Here is a 19308-nt window from a genome sequence, read left to right on the forward strand (position 1 = left end):
TGGTGACCACAGGAAGTCACCCCTCACCCCTGTCTATGGGAAAGCCAGTCGTCTGCTGATTACATCACTGTTGCCTATGGTGAGCTTGTCCAACTCATACTTTTCCTTTCTGGCTTCCAAGTCTTCCATCTTACTACCAGAATTAAACGTTAATATTTCAAATAAAGCAAAGAGACACTTTCTTTCAATCTTGCCCAATCTCATCCCCTTCACTTCTGATCTGCCTCAATCATGATAGTCAAGCTGTGTTTTTCTACTTTTACCATGCACCGGCTGATACACTCACTAGAGCCCCACCACATCCCCATCTACCCACATTGTTTGTAAGGGGAAGATTACTTTTCTGTTTTCCAGGGTCCGGTGGAATACCTTCTCCCTCCATCCGTGGAGATCCTGAGCTACGTGTGGCCTAGATACCTGCTTTAAAACTCAAAAGGTGAGACTTGCACACACGAATCAGAGACCATTATTTCTTTAAGAACCAAATAACTTTATTTAAACCAAATTAACTTTATTCGTGGAAAAACTGGAAGAACTGGAACTTTTTGTAAAGGCAATACTGCAATACGCATGCTCGGCATGGTGATCAGGCAAAGGCACCATGCGCCCTGGGGCTACGGGGAAACAGTCCCAACTCAGTTCTTTTTGTCGCTGTCGCCCAAGGTGAGCTTGTCAAACAGGTACTCTGCCAGGCCGTCTTCCGGAGCCCACATCTTGCGCAGGCTGGTGACATAGCCCCCCAGCTCTTTGATGGCCTCGACTTGCTCGTGCAGGTAGTGGCTCTCCAGGAAGTCGCACAGCTGGGCGTCGTTCTTGTCGGCGGCCAGCTGGTGCAGGTCGAGCAGGCTCTGGTTCACGCTCTTCTCCAGGTGCAGGGCGCACTCCATGGCCTTCAGGCCGCCCTCCCAGTCGTCGCGGTCCGGCCTCTTGATGTCGCGGAGGCGGAGGCGGCCCCCGCGCTGGTTCTGCAGCTCCATCAGCTTCTCGGCGTGCTGGGTCTCCTTGCGGGACTGGCGCAGGAAGAAGCGGGCGAAGTGCTTCAAGGCCACGTCGTCGCGGTCGAAGTAGAAGGCCATGGACAGGTACACGTAGGAGGCGTAGAGCTCCAGGTTGATCTGGCTGTTGATGGCGGCCTCGCAGTCGGGGTGGTAGTTCTGGCGCACTTGGGAGAGCTGCGGGGTGGCCATGGCTGGCGGCCCGGGCACCAGGGCGAAGGCGAAGGCGAAGGCGGAGGCGGCGCGGAAGCGAGAGCTGCAGGGCCAAAGGCGGTGGAGGCAGCAGGTCCTCAACGCCTTTTCAGGGAGGGCGACGAGGGAGGCCGGTGATGATAGCGGGAACCTCCGGGAACTGTCGGAGTGGAAGAGGAGGGCACCCTCAGATGACGGTAGGGTCCGGCTGCCGCTGTGCATTGAGATAGGGAATGGGGTCCGTTAAGGGGGGGTAGAGGAGGGAGGATCACTTACCTTCCTCGGGGGAGGAAGTACAGGGTTGGGGGGAAGGGGAGAAGATGGAAAGGGGGCCCGGCATGAACACTGCGTTCAGATTCCGTCGTCAGAGCCTTGGTGAGGCAGGGTGACTCTGTTATGAGCATATGACATCTATTAAATTTTTAATTTTGCCACAATATTTCTAATTTTCAAGGATTTGCTCCTGCTTTCAAATTACTCCCTTTTATAGCACCCTGTTCTCATTTTAAACCTCCTTGTCTTCCTTAAAAATTCTGAAAACATTTGGACTTTTTGATAAATTTTTGTTTCTCCTCTAATGTATATACAAATTAACACATATATAATTGTATGGTTTATCATGATTTTCACTTTCCTGGAGTACTTAAAACTTTGCATATTCATATTTAGTAATAAAAGGCTTGCTTGATTAGCTTAGGTAATTAACATAGTTCTAAGGTACAGGTGTGATGTCTGTTTGACTAACAGGCTTCTCATCTGAATGGGGGGCAGAGTGTGTCAATAAAGGTGCATTTTATCTTTGGGATACATGGTTTGGGGCTTGCAAGTAGGATAGGGACCATTGCAAATACCAAAAGCTTGCCATTTTTCTTTTTTTTTAAGTTCTTTTTAAAAAAATTTTTTTAAAAAGATTTTATTCATTCATTTGGCAGAGCGAGACACAGTGAGAGAGAGAACACAAGCAGGGGTAGTGGGAAAGGAGAAGCAGGCTTCCCACTGAGCAGGGAGCCCAATGTGGAGCTCCATCCCAGGACCCCGGGGGTCATGACCTGAGCCAAAGGCAGATGCCTAATGATTGAGCCACCCAGGTGCCCCTCAAGTTCTTATTGAAATTCCAGTTAGTTAACAGGTGGTTTAATATTAGTTTCAGGTGTAGAATTAGCGATTCATTACTTACATATAACATCAGGTGCTCATCACAAGTGCTGTCCTTAATGCCCATCACCCATTTAATCCATACACCTGCCCATCTCACCTCCAGTAACCCTCAGTTTGTTCTCTATATTTAAGAGTCTGTTTTATGGTTTTCCCTGTTATGTTTTTCCGCCTATGTTCATCTGTTTTGTTTCTTAAACTCCACATATGAATGAAATCGTACAGTGTTTGCCTTTCTCTGGCTTCATTTAGCATTATACTCTCTAGCTCCATCCATGTTGTTGCAAATGGCAAGATCTCGTTCTTTTTATGGTAAAGTAATATTCCATTGTACATATATACCACATATTTATCCATTTACTAGTCGATGGACTTTTAGACTCTTTCCATAATTTGGCTGTTGTTGATAATGCTGCTGTAACATTGCGGTGCATGTATCCCTTCAAATCAGTATTTTTGTATCCTTTGGGTAAATACCCAGTTGTATAATTGCTGGACTGTAGGGTAGTTCTATTTCTAACTTTTTGCAGAAATTCCATACTCTTTTCCACAGTGGCTGCACCAGTTTGCATTTCCAGCAACAGCTGAAAAGGGTTCCTTTATCTCCGCATCCTCACAATACTTGTTTCTTGTGTTGTTGATTTTAGCCGGTCTGACACGTGAAATGATATCACATTGTTGTTTTCATTTGCATTTTGCTGATAATAAGTGATATTGAGCCTCTTTCCATGTGTCTCTTGGCCATCTGATGTCTTCTTGGGAGAAATGGCTATTCTTCTGCCCATTTTTAAATTGGCTTCTTTTTTGGGTGCTGAGTTATATCAGTTCTTTATAGATTTTGGATACTCACCATTCATTGGATATGTCATTTGCAAATACCTTCTCCCTCTGAGCAGTGTTGCCTTTCAGTTTTGTTGTTTGTTCCTTTCACTGTGCAGGAGCTTTTTATTTTGGTCAAGTTGAATAGTTTATTTTTCCTTTGTTTCCCTTGTCTCAAGGAGACTATCTAGAAAAATGTTGCTACAGCTTATGTCCTAGAGATTACTGCCTGTCTTGTCTTCAAGGATTTTTAAGGTTTCAGATTTCACATTCTTGTCTTTCACCCATTTTGAATTTATTTTCGTGTATAATGTGAGAAAGCCGTCCAGTTTCATTCTTTTGCATGTTGCTATCCAGTTTTCTCAACACCATCTGTTGAAGAGATAGTATTTTCCCCATTACATACTCTTGTGCCTTTTGTTGAAGATTAATTGATTATATAATTGTGGGTTTATCTCTGGGTTTTCTATCCTGTTTCATTTTGTGTCTGTTTTTGTGTCAGTACCATTCTGTTTTGATACTACAGCTTTGAAATATAACTTTCAGTCTGGAATTGTGATACCTCCAGTTTCATTGTTCATTTTCAAGATTGTTTTGGCTCTTCAGGGTCTTTTGTGGTCCATACAAATTGTAGAATTTTTTTGTTCTAGCTCTGTGAAAAATGTTTAGTATTTTGATAGGGATGGCATTAAATCCGTTGAAAGACATTTTAACAATATTTGTTCTTCCAGACCATGAGTATGGAATGTCTTTCCATTTCTTTGTGTCTTCTTCAGTTTCTTTTATCAATGTTTTATAGTTTTCAGAGTACAGATCTTTGACCTCCTTGGTTAAGTTTATTTCTAGGTATTTTATTTTTGGTGCATTGCAAATGGGATTGTTTTCTTAATTTCTCTTTCTGCTGCTTCATTATTAGTATGCAACAGATTTCTGTATGTTGATTTTGTATCCTGTGACTTTACAGAATTCGTGTATCAGTTCTAATAGTTTTTTGGTGGAGTTTTTAGTTATCTGGAAATAGTGATAGTTTTGCTTCTTCCTTACTAGTTTGGATGCCTCTTAAGTCTTTTTGTTGTCTGATTGTCGTGGCTATGTGGCTGTGACTTCTAGTACTACGTTGAATAAAAGTGGTGAGAGTGGACATCCTTGTCTTGTGCCTGAACTTGGAGGAGGTGCTCAGTTTTCCCCCATTGAGTATGATGTTTGCTGTGGGTTTCTCACTACAAGAATTTTATTATGTTGGGATATGTTCCCTCTAAATCAACTTTGTTGAAGGTTTTTATCATGAATGGATGTTGTTCTTTGTCAAATGCTTTTTCTGCATCTATTGAAATGATCTTTTTTTCCTTTTATTGATGTAATGTATCACGTTGATTGATTTGTGATTATTGAACCATGCTTGTATCCCAAGAATGAATCCCACTTGATTGTGGTGAATGATTTTTTTTCATATATTGCTGGATTCAGTTTGCTAATATTTTGTTGAGGATTTTTGCATCTATGTTCATCAGTGATCTTGGCCTGTTTTTACCCTTTTTTGTGTGTGGTATCTTTATCTGGTTTTGATATCAGGGTAATGCTAACCTCACAGAATGAATTGGGAAATTTGCCTTTCTCTTTTATTTTTAGAGATAGTTTGAGAAGACTACATATTAATTCTTCTTTAAATGTTTAGTAGAATTAACCCGAGAAGCTATCTGGTCCTGGACTTTTGTTTTTTGAGTTTTTTGATTACTTATTCAATTTCCTTGCTAGGTTATGTGTTTCTGGGGGTTTACAGATTTCTTCTAGGTTGTCCAATTTGTTGGCATACCATTTTTTATAATGTTCTCTTGATTGTATATTGGGGATGTTTGTTTTTATTTCTCATTTGTGATTTTGTTTAAGTCCTCTCTCTCTCTCTCTCTCTTTCTCAGGAGTCTAGCTAGAACTTTGTCAGTGAATGAGCTCCTGATTTAAGCAATCTGGTTTATTATTTTTTTTTAGTTTCTATATAATTTTTTTTCTGTTGTAACCTTTATTATTTCTTTCCTTCTACTGGTTTGGGGTTTTGTTTGGTTTTCTTTTTCTAGCTCCTTAGGTGTAAGTTTAAGTTCATTTGAGATTTTTTTTTATTTCTTGAGTAGGCCTGTCTTGCTATAAACTTCCTTCTTAGAGCCACTGTTGCTGTGTCCCAAAGATTTTGGATCATTGTATTTTTATTTTCATTTGTTTCCGTGTACATTTTGATTTTTTTTGATTTCTTGCTTGACCCCTTCATCATCTAGCAGCATATTATTTAATTTCCATGTATCTGTACTCTTTCCAGAGTTTTTCTTGTGGTTTATTTCTAGTTTTACAGCATCATGGTCAGAAAGAATGCATGGTACAACTTCGTTCTCTTTGAATTTGTTGAGACTTATTTTGTGGCCTCCTGTGTGCTCTGTTCTAGAGAATGTTCCATCTGCACTTGAAAGAATGTGTATTCTGCTGTTTTAGGATGTAATGTTCTAAATATATCTGTTAACTCTATCTGGTCCAGGGTATTATTCCAAGCCACTCTTTTCTTGTTGATTTTCTGTTTGGGTGATTTGTCCATTGATATAAGTGGGGTGTTAAAATCCCCTACTATTATTATATCATTATTGGTTAATTCTTTTATGTTTGTTACTAAGTGTTTTGTGTATTTGGGTGCTCCCATGTTGGGTGTATAAGTATTTACAATTATGTTATATCTTATTGTTGGATTGTCCCCTTTATTATTTATATAGTGTTCTTTATCCCTTGTTATGGTTTTTGTTTTAAAGTCTATTTTGTGTGATATAAGTATTGCTACCCCAGCTTTCTTTTCTTTTTTTTTTTAAAGATTTTATTTATTTATTTGACAGAGAGAGATCACAAGTAGACAGAGAGGCAGGCAGAGAGAGAGAGGAGGAAGCAGGCTCCCTGCTGAGCAGAGAGCCCGATGTGGGACTCGATCCCAGGACCCTGAGATCATGACCTGAGCCGAAGGCAGCAGCTTAACCCACTGAGCCACCCAGGCGCTCCCCAGCTTTCTTTTGGCTTCCATTTGCATGATAAATGTTTTGCCATCCCCTCACTTTTCATCTGCAAGTGTGTTTGTCTGAAATGAGTCTCTTGTAGGCAGCATTGAGATGGGTCTTGTTTTTTTATCCATTCTATCATACTATGTCTTTTGATTGAGTGTTTAGCCCATTTACATTCAAAGTAATTATTGATATGTATTTATTGCCCTTTTGTTACTTGTTTTGTCATCGTTTCTGTAGATTTTCTCTGATCTTTCTCTTGCTCTCTTTCATGGTTTGCAGGTTATCTTTAGTGATATACTTGAATTCCATTCTCTTTATTCTTATCTATTACCGGTTTTGGATTTGTGGTTACCATTAGAGTTGTATATAACATCTTCTGCCTATAGTAGTCTACAGTAAGTTGATGGTCATTTAAATTTGAACCCATTCTTTAGTTTTATTCCTCCCATGTTTTAGGTATATAGTGCCATACTTTACATCCTTTTATTTTGGGCATCCCTTGCCTGATTCTTACAGAGACACGTAATTTTCCTACTCTCATTAATGGGGTTTCCTTTCCTCTCAAAAAATTACCGTTAATATTTCTTGTAGGGGTGGTTTAGTGGTCATGAATTCCTTTAGTTTTTGTTCGTCTAGGAAATTCTTTATCTCTTCTTCTATTCTGAATGATACCCTTGATGGATAGCGTATTCTTGGCTGCGGATTTTTCCCTTTCAGCATTTTGAAGGTATCATGCCATTCCTTTCTTGCCTATAAAGTTTTTGATGAAAAATCCACTGAACCATATGGGGTTTCCCTTGTACATAACTGTCTTCTTTTTTCTTGCTACTTTAAAATATATTTCCATATTACTACTTTTTGCCATTTTAATCACTACAGGTTGTGCCATGGACCTCCTTTGGTTGATTTTGTTGGGGGAAATCTCTGTGCTGCCTGGATCTGGATTTCTTTTTTTTTTTTTTCCAATTTATTTATTTTCAGAAAAACAGTATTCATTATTTTTTCACCACACCCAGTGCTCCATGCAAGCCGTGCCCTCTATAATACCCACCACCTGGTACCCCAACCTCCCACCCCCCCCCCCCGCCACTTCAAACCCCTCAGATTGTTTTTCAGAGTCCATAGTCTCTCATGGTTCACCTCCCCTTCCAATTTACCCAAAAGCACATACCCTCCCCAATGTCCATAACCCTACCCCCCTTCTCCCAACCCCCCTCCCCCCAGCAACCCACAGTTTGTTTTGTGAGATTAAGAGTCACTTATGGTTTGTCTCCCTCCCTATCCCATCTTGTTTCATGGATTCTTCTCCTACCCACTTAAGCCCCCATGTTGCATCACCACTTCCTCATATCAGGGAGATCATATGATATTTGTCTTTCTCCGCTTGACTTATTTTGCTAAGCATGATACTCTCTAGTTCCATCCATGTTGTCGCAAATGGCAAGATTTCATTTCTTTTGATGGCTGCATAGTATTCCATTGTGTATATATACCACATCTTCTTGATCCATTCATCTGTTGATGGACATCTAGGTTCCTTCCATACTTTGGCTATTGTGGACATTGCTGCTATAAACATTCAGGTGCACGTGCCCCTTTGGATCACTACGTTTGTATCTTTAGGGTAAATACCCAGTAGTGCAATTGCTGGGTCATAGGGCAGTTGTATTTTCAACATTTTGAGGAACCTCCATGCTGTTTTCCAGAGTGGTTGCACCAGCTTGCATTCCCACCAACAGTGTAGAAGGGTTCCCCTTTCTCCGCATCCTCGCCAACATCTGTCATTTCCTGACTTGTTGATTTTAGCCATTCTGACTGGTGTGAGGTGATATCTCACTGTGGTTTTGATTTGTATTTCCCTGATGCCGAGTGATATGGAGCACTTTTTCATGTGTCTGTTGGCCATCTGGATGTCTTCTTTGCAGAAACGTCTGTTCATGTCCTCTGCCCATTTCTTGATTGGATTATTTGTTCTTTGGGTGTTGAGTTTGTTAAGTTCTTTATAGATTTTGGACACTAGTCCTTTATCTGATATGTCGTTTGCAAATATCTTCTCCCATTCTGTCAGTTGTCTTTTGATTTTGTTAACTGTTTCCTTTGCTGTGCAAAAGCTTTTGATCTTGATGAAATCCCAATAGTTCATTTTTGCCTTTGCTTCCCTTGCCTTTGGCGATGTTCCTAGGAAGATGTTGCTGCAGCTGAGGTCGAAGAGGTTGCTGCCTGTGTTCTCCTCAAGGATTTTGATGGATTCCTTTCTCACATTGAGGTCCTTCATCCATTTTGAGTCTATTTTTGTGTGTGGTGTAAGGAAATGGTCCAATTTCATTTTTCTGCATGTGGCTGTCCAATTTTCCCAACACCATTTATTAAAGAGGCTGTCTTTTTTCCATTGGACATTCTTTCCTGCTTTGTCAAAGATTAGTTGACCATAGAGTTGAGGGTCTATTTCTGGGCTCTCTATTCTGTTCCGTTGATCTATGTGTCTGTTTTTGTGCCAGTACCATGCTGTCTTGATGATGACAGCTTTGTAATAGAGCTTAAAGTCCGGAATTGTGATGCCACCAACTTTGGCTTTCTTTTTCAATATCCCTTTGGCTATTCGAGGCCTTTTCTGGTTCCATATAAATTTTAGAATTATTTGTTCCATTTCTTTGAAAAAGATGGATGGTACTTTGATAGGAATTGCATTAAATGTGTAGATTGCTTTAGGTAGCATAGACATTTTCTCAATATTTATTCTTCCAATCCAGGAGCATGGAACATTTTTCCATTTCTTTGTGTCTTCCTCAATTTCTTTCATGAGTACTTTATAGTTTTCTGAGTATAGATTCTTAGCCTCTTTGGTTAGGTTTATTCCTAGGTATCTTATGTTTTGGGGTGCAATTGTAAATGGGATGGACTTCTTAATTTCTCTTTCTTCTGTCTTGTTGTTGGTGTAGAGAAATGCAACTGATTTCTGTGCATTGAAGTTTGAGCTATTTTTCCTTCAGGTAAATTTTCTGCCCTCTTTTCTCTCTTCTTTTTCTTCCTGTAATGCTAATGTTATTATGCTCAATGGTGTCACTGGGTTCCCTAAGACTATTAACAATCTGCGTAAGTTTTTCCTTTAATTTTTTCTGCTTGAGTACTTTCCATTACTCTCTCTTTCGGGTCACTAATTCATTCCTCTTCTTCCTCTGACCTACTATTCTATTAGGTTTATTTTTAATTTCATTTATTGTGTTCTTAATCTCTGATTGGTTCTTTTTTTAATCTCTTTGTTAAGGGTCTCACTGATGTCCTCCACTCTTATCTCAAGTCCAGTGTACATCCGTATGATCATTATGTTCTCTATCAGGCATATTTCTTATATCCATCTCATTTAAGTCTCTGCTGCTCTCGCTGGCTCTTGGTCTTTTTCTTTCATTTTGGACATACACTTCTCTTTCTCCTCGCTTTGTCTAATTCTTTGTGCCTGTTTCTGTGTGTTAGGCAAGTTGACTACTTCTCCTGCTCTTGTCGTAATGGCTTTATGAAGTAGAGGTCATGTAGTGCCCTGCAGTGCAGTGCCACCTGTTTCCCAGGACCCGGCACTTCAGGAAGTGTCTCCAGATGTGTGCTGCGTCGGCTCTGTTGTTGTGCCCTTTCAGGCCAGTTGTCTGCCAAGGCTCTCTTTGCCTGTTGTAGGCAGTGTTTGTTCCCTGACTGGGTGGGGAATGTCTGAATAAGGTGCGCGTTGATCTCCTTGTGAAATGAGACCTGCCACTGCCACCACCACCACTGGAACTGAGGTCAAGCAAGATGTGTGGTTGGAAGATGAGGTGTTGATGGGGGTTACATCCATCTCCCGGGGAAGGAGACCAGATGTGCTGTGACTGAGGCAAATGTGACTGGGAAAGGTGGATGCACTGAAGTGTTGGGGGCAGGGCTTGGTGTAAGTTGGTACAGCTCTGGTTCTGTTCGCACAGGTGGCCATGTGTTTATTCTAAGGAGGGGACAGGGGAGGGAAATGACACTTGCCATCTCTCCTGTGTTCCTGGCAAGGTCTTCTCATGATCCCTGCCTTTCTCGGGCATGTTCCAAGATAAGTAAATCACTCTCCCTCCCATCTGCCCCTGACGTTTTTCAAACTGCTGGTTCTAAATTATATTTCCGTGGGCTGTTTTGCCTGCTGTCTCTTTAAGGGTGGTAACTTCACTTCCTAAGGCCCTCCCAGCTGTACCAGAGCTGAGACCACACATTTTTTAAATTCCAGACTTGATGTCCTGCTGATTGCAGGAACTCACAGAATTCAGCGCCTATTGCTTTCAAAAAGCCAAACATTATGGGGATTTGTCTTCCCTGTGAGGGCTTCCTGGTATGGTAGTCTGCTTGTTTGTTTGTTTCCTCATCTCAGTGCCACCAGCTCCTTCCCCACCATGGATGCCCATGGTCCGTATTTCACCCCCAAGTATATCCTAGCCCTTCCTTCCTTCTTTGATGAGGCTTCTCTACCTTTAATTATGGACTTTGTTCTGCCAGTCTTTAGGTCATTTTCTGGGTTATTTATGCTGATGGGAGTGTTATTTTATCTGTGAGATGAGGTAAGCTTAGGATTCTCTTACTCTGTCATCTTCCCAGCCTTCTGTCTGGATTGTTCTTGATTTACATTCCACTGGTCTGATTTGTAGGTGACATTTCCTTATAAGGTTGTGATCTCTCATCCTTTTTCATTGAGTATAATGAATATTTCATCCTAGGAGTAGAAAAGATACTCAGATTGCTTTTCCTCATGGGATTAAAATGTTTTCTAGGGGGTTATTTAGTATCTGTCTCCCAAGCTATTGTCCTCGGTCAGTACTCCAGACAACCATGATATTTGTGTATGCTTATTTTGAACTAAACTGTGTTTATTTTTTTTAAGATTTTATTTGTTCATTTATTTGACAGAGAGATCACAAGTAGGCAGAGAGGCAGGCAGAGAGAGAGAGGGGGAAGCAGGCTCCCCCACTGAGCAAAGAGCCTGATGCCGGGCTCGATCCCAGGACCCTGGGATCATGACCTGAGCTTAAGCCACTGAGTCACCCAGGTGCTCCTAGACTGTGTTTTATGAGGTCTTAGGAACATCTGCCCATTCCTCCTCTCAATGGTTCTGTGCACACAAGTCCCAAATAATTCTTTACTGGTTATGTGTACCTATTTGGCTTAAGTAAGCCAACACTCCTCAAATGAGCCTTAATTCTTCACACCTAGTTTTTGAATCTGGAGGTGAGGGGTGAAGTCGTATGTCAGATAATTTTTAGGGTCTGCGTTCTGCATTTAGTGGCTAGCAACAGACTCATACCCATTTTGTTTAGAAACTAGCACAGAGCAATAGGGATGATCATTGGTCTTCAATACTCTCCTGACAGTTATTTTCTGGTTGAGCACTTGCGGTTCAAGTTTCCAGTACCCCAGTTGTACTTTTTTTTTTTTTTAAGTTGTTTTTCTCTGTTTTATTTTATTTTATTTTAAATTTTTTATTTTTTATACACATATATTTTTATCCCCAGGGGTACAGGTCTATGAATTGCCAGGTTTACACACTTCACAGCACTCACCAAAGCACATTCAGTTGTATTTTTTATTCTGGAAGGACCTCAGATGATTCCTCTGTCACATATGGCCAGAGACTGTGACTTTCTTGGGGAAGGTTCTAGGCTGACAGTGGCCTCAGTGACCACTTACTGCTTATCAAATGACCAGTTTCACCCAAGGAGCGGTGTGGAAGAACCACTACCTGAGGAAAGTGAACAGCAGAAGTCTTGGGGATGGGGGCTGCCCTCCTGTTTTGGGTCTGTCTCAGCCAATCTGTAGTGATGCTATTGGCTAGAAATGCCTGGGGCACTCACCTGCACCCATATATTTGTGATGAGCCCTCACAGATACTTCCCCATTCAAAGCCAATATTGTGGCTGGACTGGCCCCTTGTGATTCTTATGATTGAGAATACGCGTCAGCAACAACCATCAGGGAAATTTGGAGAAAACATGTTTCTTATTCACAAGTCCTAGGGCCACACAGTGAGGTTGTAGAAAGAAAGCATGCAGGCCTGGAGCTCTATTCTCTTGTGGTCTAGGCTGAGTGCCTAGGGTTTCATAAATGCACTCTTTATTGGTGAATTTAAAACATAAGAGTGGGAATTAAAATGGGGGAAGAGAAAAACAAGTAGTCAAGTGGTGAGTTATCTAAACCAACCAGAGCTCTCCAAAACAAAGGAAACTTTAGGGGTGGGGCAGCCTGGTTTTCTATCCAGTCATGTAGCTGGCCATGTGTTGATTTAGGATGTGTTTGTGGCTACTTAAGCAATCAAAAGCTCAATGTCAGGCACTTGGGTTACAATTAAAACAAACCCTGCCAGGTGCTTACACTGTGATCTACCATGTGATGCTGAGGCATCAGAATTAAGGGTGAGGATATTAACAACTTGCAGTATTTGTAGGCAGGAGAGCTGTCTGATTCTGAGGGCACACTTTGGCTTGCTATAATGGGAAAATATGATACAGCGCTGCCCTGCGGTCAGCAAGGAAAATCCTAATGGTCTGAGAGGCGTCTTGGTATAGGGTAGGGTCAGTCAGCAATCACATGGCAAATTCTGCAAAATACTGTTCCAGTGGGTCATCCTCCTCTTCCGTCGGGGCGGTACGGTTAGCCTGTTGTTCCCAGAAAACATTGCATGCTCTGCTACGTTCACTCTACACTGGAAGCCCACTTTTCTTGTGGTTCAGTTGTGGGCTGGACCGGTACTATCCCAGCATTGTATCTGTCTGTGGTGGTTAGGCCTGAGGGATCTACCAAGCAACCCTATCACCCCGCCATATGAAGCAGTGAGAACAGCCATAGCCATATAGAGCATGAGGTTGGGTTGGGTTCCTTCTGCATGAGCTATTTGCGTATTGGTTAATGGGTGAGCATGGTGGTTCTTGGTGAGAAAGTACTGGATTACCTGGTTGTCGGGGACTGCCTCTGGCCGGGAAAGTCCCCACCATTACAAGATGGTGCTTGGCTCACTGCCAGCAAAATACGCTGCAAGTAAACAATGAATGTTCTGGTGAAGCTTGCCTAAAGGAGGACATAGTCATTGGCTGTTTCAAATTTAATCAGCATAGTAACAGGACTCTCATTGGCTCTCCCCATTGCTTGGCCCCTTATTGGTCACCCTGCTCGCTGATTGGTCATGTAAACGTATATAAGTGTGTAGACTTGCGGAAATAAAGAGAGAGAAGATACATGATACATCTGAACCGGGGCTTCTTGTCGTCCTTGCGGGTCGAGGGCGACAAATGGTGCCGAGACCCGGGAATCGTTAACGAGTAAGTAAACCTTGCAAGGAGAAAAACCGCAGGTAAGCAGGGAAGGGATTTTCTTATCGAAACCACAGGTAAGCGGGGAAGGGACCACGATCAAAGTGGTGGGAATCTTGTACAACTATACCCACTGCGGAATCTGTGAACACCCTTGCAGAAGGAACGGCGGCTGTCCTTCAAACACAGACTCAGATCAATGCGCATCTGCCAGCAGAAATCCTGATAGTCAACCAGAGAGTGGATTTGGTTCAAGAACAAGTGGACATATTGGGGGCCCTATTGGGACTGGGATGTATAGCACCCTTCCCGGCAATTTGTGTAACTCCCATAGCCTATGCTAATATGAGTGACTTACAGAATGTCTCCTGACAACTCTCCCAGTATTTGCAGGGTGCTTGGTCTGACGATTTTCAAAATTTCACACGAATCCTTCTGGCTGAGATAACTCAAGTAAATAGTACGTGTGTGCAACCAGCTTCCCTCCCAGAGCTATTTCAAACATTCAGCAATATGTTCCAGTTTACCAAACAATGGGCTGGCACAATTGGTGGTCTTGTCCTCCTCATTGGCATTCTGCTTCTATTCAGAAAAGTTCGCCAATGGAGAACACAGCAGCGAGAGCAGAGCTGAGCTGTAGTACAAGCCCTTATGTCAATAGAGGCTGGGACATCTCCCCAGATATGGCTAAGCATGCTAGATCGGTAGTCAAAGACGGGTAAGATCAGTAGAGAAACATACCAACCTAAGACAGGACAGAGATCATCGATATCTTGTGTCTGATGACGGGTAAGGATGTTTTCTGCTACTGACAACCTAAGACAGGCACGATCTCTGCCATAAACAAAAAAGGGGGAGATGTCGGGGACCGCCTCTGGCCGGGAAAGTCCCCGCCATTACAAGATGGTGCTTGGCTCACTGCCAGCAAAATACGCTGCAAGTAAACAACGAACGTTCTGGTGAAGCTTGCCTAAAGGAGGACATAGTCATTGGCTGTTTCAAATTTAATCAGCATAGTAACAGGATTCTCATTGGCTCTCCCCATTGCTTGGCCCCTTATTGGTCACCCTGCTCTCTGATTGGTCATGTAAACGTATATAAGTGTGTAGACTTGCGGAAATAGAGAGAAGATACATCTGAACCAGGGCTTCTTGTCGTCCTTGTGGGTCGAGGGCGATACCTGGTCTAGTGTGGGATAAGGCCATGACCTGCAGCTTTCCCGCCATACTCCTCTAGATATGGCTCATGTCTACCAACTGGAGAGTGTCTTTCCCTCTTTCAGACACCTAAACTCTGTCTCTGGTTACTTGCAGGGTGTTTATACTACCTATAGATTAGTAAGGGGATTAAGTTTTATTAGCCAGCCCTGATAACCACTGCATTCAGTGAAGGTGGCCAGCATGGAGGCGGCTCCTCCAGGAAAGTCCTCACTCTTATCAGGGTTTCCAAACAAATGAACTTGCACTCACCTGGTGGGCTTTCGTCCTGGGGGACACTCAGTGATGAGGGAATCTTATTGGACTATACGCCCTCAGACAGGTTGCCAGCACGAAGCAGATGGTGAGATGAGTGGAAGGGGCGGCGGAGTCAGAGGGTGAAATAAAGCACACGTTGTCTTGGAGTGCAAAAGCTTGAGGGTTGCCAGAGATGACCAGATGTGGGATTTTTCGAGGTGTATAATAATTGGTATGTGAGAAATGGAGGCCCCAGGGGTCAGAATTAAGCAAGATGAGGGGCTGGGGCAAGAGTTCGATCCATTTAGGGAACTACTTGTTTGAAAGTATTTCAAGTAGTGTCTCTTTAAGAAGGCTGTTAGGATGCTCTCTGAGCCTAGCCACCTGACGGTGGTAACCTAGATGGAAGTTGAGAAGAATCTTATTTGGAGAGCCCGTCGCTGAGCCTCCTAGGAGGCAAAGTGGGTACCTGGTCAGAGTCAGTGTGTCTGGCAGTTAGAGGGAACAAGAATACATTTTAGCAAGAAGGAAGGAATTCCAGGTGTAAGTACTGATGATTGCGATGACATATCTGGAAGACTCAGCGGAAGGGGGCAGAAGGTAGATGAAATCAGCAGAGAACGCACGTGTCTATCATAGCCTCGGCTGCTGCTGAGGAGAGGACAAGTCTCCTCACTTGTGAGCTGTTGGCAAGGGTCAGTACCCTGAGCTATCTGTACTGGGCAAACTGTGGAGGATTTAATGAGGAAGTCTCATATTGGGGTGTGTGTGTGTTTAATTTTTTTAGAAGATCATTTTAGGGACACCTGGGTGGCTCAGTCAGTTAAGTGTCTGCCTTTGGCTCAGGTCATGATCCCAGGGTCTTAGAATTGAGTCTTGCATCAGGCTCCTTGCTCAGCAGAGAAACTGCTTCTCCTGCCTGCTGTTCCCCTTGCTTGTGTCCATGCTGTTCCGCTTGCTTGTGTCCATTCTCTCTCTCTCTCTCTCTCTGACAAATAAATAAAATCTAAAATAAATGAAAGATTATTTTAGAGCGAGCACAAGCAAGCTGGGGGAGGGGCAGAGTGAGAGAATCCTGAAGCATACTTTGCACTGAGCATGGTGCCTGACATAGGGCTCGATCCCAGGACCCTGAGGTCATGACGTGAGCCAAAACCAAGAGCTGGCCACTTAACTGACTGAAAGGAGTCTGTGATATTGTTGAAAATGACTTTTGGGGTAGAGTGGTAGAGTGGTTAGTTGTGCAGAAGTGTGAATAACAATGATAGGAATTGGAGACGCTGCTAATTCCTGTTACATCTGGGCACCCCCAGTTGGGCTTGTGTGAGAAAATGGTCTCTTAGCCGTTGGCCAGACCAAACCATAAGACCATTAGGAACAGCCCACAGAATGTGGCTCTGCAAAAGGCCCCATTTTCTGGTGTCCCCAGGGACTACGTGTACAGTTACAAGTTCTGCCAGTTGGCCTGAGCTGGGAGTGCCCTCCTTGACTGGAGAGGTACCTGAGGCCTGGTGGGATGCTGTGGCTCTCTGGTGAGCTGCGTTGTGTAGGTGATGCTGCCATCCACAAAGAATACCGAGTCCTTGTCCATCTCAGACATTGAGTCCCAAGGAGCTTCCCAGATAGAGGAGGAGGAAGCAGGGGTGCCACTGTTCCTTCCTCAAGGATCTCAAGTAAGTGGTTCGGCTTGGGGGAAGCCACATCATCCTATAATTTGGAAAGGCCTTTGATGTTTGGTTTAGCCCTTTCCTGAAGCTACCATTTACCAAGGAGGCATCAGTGGCTGTGCTGACCTTCTGCTGGGATACATCTCTAACTCAGGGCATCATAGGAACTTGTGTGCAGAGTAGTACTGGGTGGGAGCTAGTTAGGGCCTCAGCTTCTAAAAGAGACCAGTAGGATGCCCAAAGCTGGTACTCAATGGGAGTATATTGTGCTGTCACTAAGGGTAAGCACTTAGTCCAAAACCCCATAGGAAGCCAGGCAGACCCATGTTTGATTCAGAGACCCCAGGAGACCAAGGTCTTGACCTCATATTTGGAAGCAGAGGGGACTAAGGTAAGTCTTGTTGGGATGCCTGCTGGGCAACTTCCAAAGCATAGTGTCGGGTCCTACCCCAGTGGTAGGTGCCGGGTGTGACTGCATATATAGAGTGAAGAGTTAGTGAGGGGTGAGGGATGTGTTGCATCCACAGCACAAGAAGACCTATTATGTGTTGTGGCTGAGTGTAGTAGGTGGCTTAATGGTGACTAATTGACGTTTAGGAATTTCTTGGGCTTTAGAGGGCTACGTGATGCCCAGAAACTTGACAGATGAGGCTGGGCATTAGACCTTGGTGGGGTGGGGGGCAATTGCCCAGTTGCATTTTTTTAAGTAGTGTGTGAGGGTGTGCTAAACTGCCCACACTTCTTCCTCGGAGGGATCCCTCATAATCATATCAACAATATAATGCCCAAATTGGCACCTTTCCAATCATAAGGTATTTAAATCCTAGTGGCAGAGATTATGTGCAGTTGCAGGACTGTTTAAATATGCCATTAGGAATCTCAAAAATGTATACTGAGTCCCTTCCAAAGTGAAAGTAAATCGAGTTTGGGATTCCTCCATGGTAAGAACAGAATAGAGCATATTAGCTAGGTCAGTGACCGTGAAGGATGCTCCTTGGGCCCCTTGTATGTCCTCAATCAGTTCTATAGTATTGGGAATTAGAGCCTTAGTTAGAGCTGAGCAGTGAAGGTCTTCTAGCCAGTGGTGAGGTGCCGTTCATTAGTACTGTCCAGATGGGGTTATTGAAAGGCGGGGATAGTGGGTTTAATGACTCTTGCCTCAAGAATATCTTTAATGACCAAGCACAGGCTTTCAGTGCCTCATTTAAGTTGCTATTCAAGAGTGTTTACCATCTTGACTGGGAGGGAAAGTCACTAGTGTCCATTTGGCAAGTCCTACCAGGAAGGCCAAAAACCTGGCCTTGTTCCTTGTGGCATGACATTGTATCAGTACATCCACACCTATAATAGGGAAAAAAAGAGCCAGGGGGCCACAACCAGAGGAAGGTTTTTGAGGTGAATGGGGTCCCAATAGTTACATCTGAATGGATTTGTGAGCCTTTGATTATTTTACTGGTGATGACCTGTAGGTAGAAGGGCTCCCCTTTTGGAAATTTAAAGAAATTGACTGGCAGCGACTTGGGTCATGTGTAATGACAGTGACTTGGGCCCTGGTGTCTAATAGGGCCACAAAGAACTGTGTGTTTTTATTGTCCCAATGGCACCTTGGAGTGGTGTGGGGCACTTGACCTCAGGAGATAGGACAAGCCCTGGGGAGTCACCAATTTTCAAGGGTAGGGCTTAAATGGCTGCCAGTCCTTGAGATTAGGGAAGGGGAAACGTGGAAACTGGGTTGGGGCCAGAGGGGTTAAAGGGAAGTTACGTGTCAAGAAGATGGATGACTGAAGAGGGTTGTGGTTGGGAAAATGCTAGTTTTGGGTCCTGCCGTTTAGAAACCTGCTGTCTGGAGATTAGGTGTCAGGATGCAGGAGATTTTATAACTCCCAGTGGGAATACACCTATGTATTCCCGTAAAGGACAAAATTAGATCAGAGTTCATTAAGGAAGGAGTAGGGAACCCTTTCTATTGAAAGAAATTTGTTAGAGTGAGACCTTTCTGGAGCAGTGGCAACAGAGGGAAGGAGTCTGAATATCTGGGTGAGAATCCCCTTTAGGTCTATCAACCATGGCAGTGCCCTCGGGGCCGTTGGGATGGTTTCAGCAGTTGTAATAAATAGAGTAGTGCCATCCTGTAATCAGGAGGAGTACCCTTTAAAAAGAATTCTCTGGACTCCCGGTCAAAATGGGGCCTCTTCACGGTGGGAAATGAAGGAAGGGGTCATGATGATCATGGAAATGATCAACCCATTGGACTGTGCCCGTTTCGTACAATAGGAGATGAGCCTCGTCTAATGGTTTCCATTCACTGCGAGCCTTCGCAGCGCTTGCTGTGATAGAAGGATGGCCGTGGCACCAGGCAGTAAATAGTCCAAATGAGGAAAGGGAGGGTCCTGTACAAATACTGGTGGCCCTAGAGGCTTTTGCCTTCCCTTTCCCTCTTTCTCCTCACAAGAGACCTCCATAACCCTGTCAGCTCTTCCCTTGGTGGCCAGGACGCATTGTGAAGCATGGTTCTGCCCCGTCAGGGGAAAGCTGAGGGGGCTCAGGATCTCTGTCATCTCAGAGGACATGTGCATAGAACCCAGAGGACCTCTTATAAGATTATGGATTTTTAGATCTTTAGGGATCCTGGCCAGGTTAATGCATGTTGGCAGCCTTGGGTAACAATTCAGGGCCTGTTCTGAAAACACAAAATG

At 43.5% G+C, this 19308-nt stretch overlaps 1 protein-coding gene across 1 annotated transcript; it reads right to left on the bottom strand.

Moving 5' to 3' along the window:
* Nucleotides 1-635: 635 nt before the first annotated feature.
* Nucleotides 636-1187, bottom strand: LOC122896398 (ferritin heavy chain-like). The gene has a single exon (XM_044234580.1). The coding sequence runs from the start codon at nucleotides 1185-1187 to the stop codon at nucleotides 636-638; it is 552 nt and encodes a 183-aa protein (XP_044090515.1).
* Nucleotides 1188-19308: the final 18121 nt, after the last annotated feature.

Source organism: Neovison vison, chromosome X (genome assembly GCF_020171115.1).
Source record: "Neovison vison isolate M4711 chromosome X, ASM_NN_V1, whole genome shotgun sequence".
Lineage (NCBI taxonomy): Eukaryota > Metazoa > Chordata > Mammalia > Carnivora > Mustelidae > Neogale > Neogale vison.